Source organism: Scyliorhinus torazame, chromosome 15, assembly GCF_047496885.1.
Source record: "Scyliorhinus torazame isolate Kashiwa2021f chromosome 15, sScyTor2.1, whole genome shotgun sequence".
NCBI lineage: Eukaryota > Metazoa > Chordata > Chondrichthyes > Carcharhiniformes > Scyliorhinidae > Scyliorhinus > Scyliorhinus torazame.
This window is the reverse complement of record NC_092721.1, coordinates 206,963,923-206,972,748: the sequence shown is the minus strand read 5'-3', so window position 1 is coordinate 206,972,748 and position 8,826 is coordinate 206,963,923. Positions and strand designations below refer to the sequence as shown.

The 8,826-nt window shown below is 48.0% G+C and overlaps 1 protein-coding gene across 2 annotated transcripts in view; it reads right to left on the bottom strand.

Annotated features, from left to right (window-relative positions):
• Nucleotides 1–536: 536 nt before the first annotated feature.
• pgap2 (post-GPI attachment to proteins 2) overlaps nucleotides 537–8,826 on the bottom strand; it is a 78,851-nt gene continuing 70,561 nt past the window's right edge. For both annotated transcript variants that reach the window (XM_072477520.1, XM_072477521.1), the window contains exon 6: nucleotides 537–2,282. In XM_072477520.1, coding sequence (XP_072333621.1) covers nucleotides 2,152–2,282 — 131 coding nt within the window. In that variant the 3' untranslated portion in view covers nucleotides 537–2,151. The remainder of the gene's footprint in view (nucleotides 2,283–8,826) is intronic.

Below are 8,826 nucleotides of genomic sequence, written 5' to 3'. Positions count from 1 at the left end.
GTACACTCAATGAGCTCACACTCACCACACGCACACTCAATGAGCTCACACTCACCACACGCACACCCAATGAGCTCACACTCACCACACGTACACTCAATGAGCTCACACTCACCACACGTACACTCAATGAGCTCACACTCACCACACGTACACTCAATGAGCTCACACTCACCACACGTACACTCAATGAGCTCACACTCACCACACGTACACTCAATGAGCTCACACTCACCACACGTACACTCAATGAGCTCACACTCACCACACGTACACTCAATGAGCTCACACTCACCACACGTACACTCAATGAGCTCACACTCACCACACGTACACTCAATGAGTTCACACTCACCACACGTACACTCAATGAGCTCACTCACCACACGTACACTCAATGAGCTCACACTCACCACACGTACACTCAATGAGCTCACACTCACCACACGCACACTCAATGAGCTCACACTCACCACACGTACACTCAATGAGCTCACACTCACCACACGTACACTCAATGAGCTCACACTCGCAGCTACACAGCACAAACAATTTAATTGTTTTTCATTTTCAGTACAAAATCCCATCTCAGTTTCTGAGATTAATTTTGAAATGATTAATACTTCGCCCAGTGCAGGATAACTAAATCACCTCAACTAAACCCTGATACATTGTTTTTAAAAATTCACTCACACCACAGCACTATTAAAATAATTGGTTTAAACCCTAGATTAGATCATCAACTCTCTGAAAGCTGGTCACATAATTTAAACCTTTTAGCCCCAGAACCTCCGTGAATCTGAAAGGGAGGCATCTAGCTGAACAGAAAACATTTCAGTAATTCGGAATCAAACATCCCCACTAAAATGATTCGGATACGAAGAGAGAATCACAGAGAGATTTGCTCAAAATCCCTGACAACGTGAAGAGAAAATGGGGAAGAGCGTGAGAGTCGGGGGAGAGAGCGAGAGAGTCGGGGGAGAGAGCGAGAGAGTCGGGGGAGAGAGCGAGAGAGAGAGCGAGAGAGTCGGGAGAGCGAGCGAGTCGGGAGAGCGAGCGAGAGAGTCGGGGGAGAGAGCGAGAGAGTCGGGGGAGAGAGCGAGAGAGTCGGGAGAGAGCGAGAGAGAGAGCGAGAGAGTCGGGAGAGCGAGCGAGAGTCGGGGGCGAGAGCGAGAGAGAGAGAGCGAGGGAGTCGGGAGAGAGAGCGAGGGAGGCTGGAGAGAGAGAGCGAGGGAGTCGGGAGAGAGAGCGAGAGAGAGAGAGCGAGGGAGTCGGGAGAGAGAGCGAGGGAGGCTGGAGAGAGAGAGCGAGGGAGTCGGGAGAGAGAGCGAGGGAGAGAGAGCGAGGGAGTCGGGAGAGAGTGCGAGGGAGTCGGGAGAGAGAGCGAGAGAGAGTCGGAGGAGAGTGAAAGTCGGAGGAGAGAGCGCGAGAGCGAGCGTGAGGGTGGAGAGCGAGCGTGAGGGGGGAGAGCGTGAGAGTGGGGGGGGAGCGAGAGGGGGAGATCTCAAGAGAATGGAAGAGGGAGGGAGTGAGGAGGAGGGGGAGTGAACGAGATGGAGGGAGTGGGGGTGAAGGAGTAAGTGAGGGAGCAGGGGAGAATGAGGAAGCGAGGGAGGAAGGTGGGAGGGAGGAAGGTGGGAGCGAGGGAGAGGGAACGAGGGAGGGAGCATGGGGAGTGTTGGAGAGGGGGACTGAGTAAGAGAGAGGTAGAGGGAGGGAGGACTGAGCGAACGGGGAGGGAAGGGAGAGAGCAAAGGTGTGAGAAAGGGAGGGGAGTAAGAGGGAGTGAGAGAAAATAGTGAAATCATAGAGTACAATTTTTTAAATATAAAGATCAGCTTCTCGAACTCTGTGGAAATGTGCAAAACAGAGGCCCAACCAAAAGTCACATCATTTGTGTTTAACATGTAGTGTGACAGTGTGCAGTATAAAGGCTGCTTTCACACTCTCTCTCAAACACTCCTTTATCCTCTGGGTCTGACAGCAGAGGCACTGTCACAGTGACCATCATGGCCACTGTCCCCTCCCCCACATTCGCTCCTCCCCATTTAATAGGTAACCTCTGGCCCACAGAGACAGTCCCTGCTTTGTGTTGCACACAGCGGCCCGATTGTCCGTCCCCCTGTCGACACAGGGCTTCAGGAACCTCTCTCAGAATCGCTTGTCCTCGGGCAGGCTTCCCACCAGCAGCTCCTTGTTACCAAAGTCCCAGTAAGCGGTCATGTGAAAGCTCATGTTTGATAAAACCACCAAATACTCCAGGAGCGAAAATACTGTGTACACTGCAGAGAGAGAGAGAGAGAGAGAGAGACAGGGTCAGCTTATACTCAGGGACTGCATGAAAAACAGTTCAACTTGAAATCATTTCTGAATCCAGCATTCTTTCTACTGTTAAGGCACTGAGACATAGAGCAGGACGCCAGTGCGGTACTGAGACACAGAGCAGGATGCTAGTGCGGTACTGAGACACAGAGCATGATGCCAGTGCGGTACTGAGACACAGAGCATGATGCCAGTGCGGTACTGAGACACAGAGCAGGACGCCAGTGCGGTACTGAGAGACAGAGCAGGATGCCAGTGCGGCACTGAGACATAGAGCAGGACACCAGTGCGGTACTGAGACACAGAGCAGGATGCTAGTGCAGTACGGCGACACAGAGCAAGATGCCAGTGCGGTACGGAGACACAGAGCAGGATGCCAGTGCGGTACTGAGACATAGAGCAGGACGCCAGTGCGGTACTGAGACACAGAGCAGGACGCCAGTGCGGTACTGAGACACAGAGCAGGATGCCAGTGTGGTATTGAGACATAGAGCAGGACGCCAGTGTGGTATTGAGACATAGAGCATGATGCCAGTGCGGTACTGAGACACCGAGCATGATGCGAGTGCGGTACTGAGACACAGAGCAGGACGCCAGTGCGGTACTGAGACACAGAGCAGGACGCCAGTGTGGTATTGAGACATAGAGCATGATGCCAGTGCGGTACTGAGACACCGAGCATGATGCGAGTGCGGTACTGAGACACAGAGCAGGACGCCAGTGCGGTACTGATACACAGGGCAGGAAGCCAGTGTGATACTGAGACACAGAGCAGGACACCAGTGCGGTACTGAGACACAGAGCAGGACGCCAGTGCGGTACTGAGACACAGAGCAGGATGCCAGTGCGGTACTGAGATACAGAGCAGGACGCCAGTGCGGTACTGTGACACAGAGCAGGACGCCAGTGTGGTATTGAGACACAGAGCATGATGCCAGTGCGGTACTGAGACACCGAGCATGATGCCATGCGGTACTGAGACACCGAGCATGATGCCAGTGCGGTACTGAGACATAGAGCATGATGCCAGTGTGATACTGAGACATAGAGCAGGACGCCAGTGCGGTACTGAGACACAGAGCAGGATGCCAGTGCTGTACTGAGACACAGAGCAGGACACCAGTGCGGTACTGAGACACAGAGCAGGACGCCAGTGCGGTACTGTGACACAGAGCAGGATGCCAGTGTGGTACTGAGACACAGAGCATGATGCCAGTGCGGTACTGAGATACCGAGCATGATGCCAGTGCGGTACTGAGACACAGAGCATGACGCCAGTGCGGTACTGAGACACAGAGCATGACGCCAGTGCGGTACTGAGACACAGAGCAGGGCGCCAGTGCGGTACTGAGACACAGAGCAGGACGCCAGTGCGGCACTGAGACACAGAGCAGGACACCAGTGCGGTACTGAGACACAGAGCAGGACACCAGTGCGGTACTGAGACACAGAGCATGACGCCAGTGCGGTACTGAGACACAGAGCATGATGCCAGTGCGGTACTGAGACACCGAGCATGATGCGAGTGCGGTACTGAGACACAGAGCAGGACGCCAGTGCGGTACTGAGACACAGGGCAGGAAGCCAGTGTGATACTGAGACACAGAGCAGGACACCAGTGCGGTACTGAGACACAGAGCATGACGCCAGTGCGGTACTGAGACACAGAGCATGATGCCAGTGCGGTACTGAGACACCGAGCATGATGCGAGTGCGGTACTGAGACACAGAGCAGGACGCCAGTGCGGTACTGAGACACAGGGCAGGAAGCCAGTGTGATACTGAGACACAGAGCAGGACACCAGTGCGGTACTGAGACACAGGGCAGGAAGCCAGTGTGATACTGAGACACAGAGCAGGACGCCAGTGCGGTACTGAGACACAGAGCAGGACGCCAGTGCGGTACTGAGACACAGGGCAGGAAGCCAGTGTGATACTGAGACACAGGGCAGGAAGCCAGTGCGGTACTGAGACACAGAGCAGGACGCCAGTGTGATACTGAGACACAGAGCAGGACACCAGTGCGGTACTGAGACACAGGGCAGGAAGCCAGTGTGATACTGAGACACAGGGCAGGACACCAGTGCGGTACTGAGACACAGGGCAGGACGCCAGTGCGGTACTGAGACACAGGGCAGGACGCCAGTGCGGTACTGAGACACAGAGCAGGACACCATTGCTGTACTGAGGTAGAGAGAGGAACGCTGACATGTACACTGATAGGTGGGTGTGTGTGTTCCGACGTCCCAACCCTCACGAGACACACATAGGCCCACAGTCCCAACCACCCCCCAAGCCAGAGATGTTAGCCCCACTTTCGGCCAAGACTGATCCCAGATAGAGGTAGGTACATTGAGTTTTTTTGAGGATTGGTTGTGGCACTCGTGCTGTGTGGGTTGGGGACTGAGTATTCAGTCTCTGAGTCCAGTCAGCATCTGGGTGACTCACCTGCATTCTCACAATGCTCTCAATGAATATCGAAATGCTCATCAGACCACAATATATAGGAGCAGAAGTTGGCCATTCAGCCCATCGAGTCTGGTCCACCCTTCAGTGGCTGATCTGATATGATAATCCTCAACTCCTCTTTCCCACCTTATCCCCACAACCCTTGATTCCCTCAGTGATTAAAAATCTGTATCTCAGCCTTGAAGGGCAGCACGGTAGCATAGTGGTTAGCACAATTGCTTCACAGCTCCAGGGTCCCAGGTTCGATTCCCGGCTTGGGTCACTGTCTGTGCGGAGTCTGCACGTTCTCCCCATGTCTGCGTGGGTTTCCTCCGGGTGCTCCGGTTTCCTCCCACAGTCCAAAGATGTGCAGGTTAGGTGGATTGGCCATACTCAATTGTCCTTGGTGGCCAAAATTGCCCTTAGTGTTGGGTGGGGTTGCTGGGTTATGGGGATAGGCTTGGGTAGGGTGCTCTTTCCAAGAGCTGGTGCAGACTCAATGGGCTGAATGGCCTCCTTCTGCACTGTAAATTCTATGATTCTATGAACATACTTGACGACCCAGCCTCTACAGCTCTCTGCGGTAAAGAATTCCACAGATTCGCTATCCTCTGAGAGGAGAAATTCCTCATCTCTGACTGAAATGGGTGACCCTTCACTCTTGTGATTTTTTGTGATTTATGCATGAGGACCCACAAACCCCTCTGAGCTGCAGCTTTCTGCAGTCTGTCTCCATTTAAATAATATTCAGCTCCTTTATTCTTCCTACCAAAGTGCATAACTTCACATTTCCCTACATTATATTCCATCTGCCACATTTTGCCCACTCACCTAACCGGTCTATATCCCTGTGTAAACTTTGTGTCACTCTCACCACTTGCCTTCCCACCTATTTTTGCACCATCCACAAACTTGGCAATAGGTCATTTACTTCCTTCATCCAATAATATATACTGTAAATAATTGTGGCCCCAGCACTGATCCCTGTGGCACTCCACTAGTTACAGGTTGCCATCCCCTCTTATCCCAACTCTCTGCCTTAAATCAGTTAGTCAATGTTCAATCTATGCTAATATACTACCACCAACACCATTGGGTCTTTTCTTATTAAGCGCAGTACCTTATCAAATGCTTTTGGGAAATCCAAGTATATTACATCTACTGGTTCTCCTTTATCTAGCCTGCTCATTATCACTGTTTCTACCAGGCCAGGCCCCAATATTTGTTAGGATATTGCTGGTCATAATTTGGTGTTGTCAAAATCAATGTGGTGGTTAATACAGTTTTCAGATTGTCAAAGCCCTCCTGACATTCTGATATCCAACAAAATTTCTGGTTCTTTTTTTTTTTTAGAAGTTCAGGCAGTGTAGCAGCCACACTTCTGAAATTTGGCATGAATTTTCTGTAGAAACCACCCATGCTCAGAAATCTCAGCACCTCTCATTGATGGAATTGGGAACTCCCCAGTAACTTTCATTTTCACGTTCCGTCGGACCATCTGACCACGTCCAATAGTATGGCCTAAGAATGTGGCTTGGGCTTTCGCAAACTCACTTTTAGGCAAGTTTACCACCAACACCATCCTGTAGACGATCAAAGAATTCCTTCAAATGTTCTAAATGCTCCTTCCACCTTTTATTTGAACACCACCAAATCGTCTATGAATACTGCACAATTGTTTAGTCCAGAAATGACCTTGTTGGTTAGTCTTTGCAATGTTGCTGGTATATTCTTCATTCATTCCAATGGCATAACTTTGAACTGGTACAGACCATTTGCCGTTACAAAAGCCTAAACTTCTTTCACACTTTCTGGTACCGGTAATTGCCAGTATCCTTTAAATAAGTCAATTTTGGGAATAAAATGTGCTTGTCGCAACTTTTGAATATAGTCTTCTAAACGAAGAATCGGATTTGAATCGGACTTCACAACTGCATTGACTTTCCTATAGTCCAAACACAATCACTGCATTCCATCTGGTTTTGGTACCATCACAATAGGTGAGCTCCAATCACTGCAAATCACTTCAATAATATAATTCTTAAGCAGCTTTCAATCTCCTTTTGTACCTGAGCTAACTTCAGTGAATTACGTCCATACGGATGTTGCTTAATTGGAATAAAATTTTACACATCTACATCATGTATAATCACCTTTGTACTTCCTAGTTTGTTCCCACATGTGACTGGAATAACTCTTACAGGTCACTTTGATTCTTCTCCGGAAGATAACTCAGTAATTTACCCAAATTTCTTTGACTTCCTCATTGTCCAATCTAATTTGAGGAATGTCAAATTCAGAATCATCTAGATTTCTCTCTTCTATCTGAGTTATAATCACTCACACATCCTCCTTCTTTACTTCCCTATCAAGATATCTTTTGAGCATATTAACATGACACACTGGAGTTTCCCTTATATCTGGTGTTCTTATCAAATAATTCACCTCACTCAATTTCCTTTTGATATTATAAGGCCGACTAAATCTTGTTTTTAATTGTTTACCTCCAGTGGTAATAATACTAATACTTTCTCCCCACGAACAAAACTAGGACTTTTGATTTCTTAACCACCTCTTTTTTTCATCACATGCTGTGACAATTTTAAATGTATTTTAGCCAACTCACCAGCCCTATTTAATCTTTCCCTAAATAGTCCAACAATGTTGTCTCCGAACGCTGACACCAATTTTTCTTTGATCATTTTATGTGGTCCTCTCAGCTCGTGACCAAAAATCAATTTGAACGGACTGAATTTAGTTGATTCGTTAGGTGAATCCCTAATTGCAAAAACAGATGGAATTCCTTTATCCCAATCCTCTGGATAATCCTGACAATAGGCCCTCAACATGGTCTTTAGAGTTTGATGCCACCTTTCTAACGCTTCCTGTGATTCTGGATGATACGCAGTTGAGTTAAATTTCTTTACTCCTAAGCTACCCATAACTTCCTGAATAACTTTGACATAAAATTGGATCCTTGATCTGATTGGATTTCATTTAATAGTCCGTCTCTGATTAAAGTTGATTCCTCCACAACCCTCTTTACTGTAATATTTCATAATGGAGTTCCGTCTGGAAATCTAGTAGACACATCCATTATGGTCAACAAATACTGATTCTCACTTTTCATCTCAGGAAGTGGCCCCACACAATCAATTAGAACCTTGGTAAAAGGTTCCTCAAATGCTGGAATGGGTATTAAGGGCGCTGGTTTTATCACCGCCTGAGGTTTCCCTATCATCTGGCATGTGTGACATGTACGGCAAAGTTCAACTACATCCTTATGCAATCCAAGCCAATAAAAATGTTTCTGTATTTTTGCTTGAGTTTTCCTTACTCCTAAAAATGGAACTTGTGCACTCCTGGTAAAACCCCCTTTCAATAATCTACTGGTAATACCACTTGATGAACTTTTACCTATTTCTCATCTGCCTGAATATGTAAAGGTCTCCAGTTCCTCATTAATACATTATTTCTAATGTAATAACACACCGGTATACACTCAGATTCTATTTCTGTGTATGCTTTCTGACACAACTGCTTTATCTCTGAATCCTTCTGTTGTAATTCTACCAATTTTCCTCAACTAAATATATTTTCTTCATCTTCCGCCTGCTCTTGTTCTCCATCAACCACCTGGTCAAAGATTGTTTCTGAAAACTGAACCTCAGCTATCCCTCCCTATCTTTCCTCCTTGATTTCTCCTCCTCCTGTCTCAGCTTGTGGCTTTGTGATCTTATTACCACACAATCTGGAAACACTCCAGTATATGCTTCTTGCAACATCTCAGTTGCTTGACAATCCACTGGCTTTTCAACCACAATGGGCATCACTCCCACCTGTGATCCAGTTTTATTACCCCGGATAAACTGTACCCCTGAAAAAGATAATTTCTCTATTACTCCTCCAACCACTTCACCACTTTTCACCGTTCCCTCGAACCGTACCTTAAATAATAGAATACTACTCACTTCACCAGTAATCCCTCATATTACCACCTTTTCTGGCACTACTCTATAAGAAACCTCTTTCCAATCCTTGTTTGCACTTGTTAAT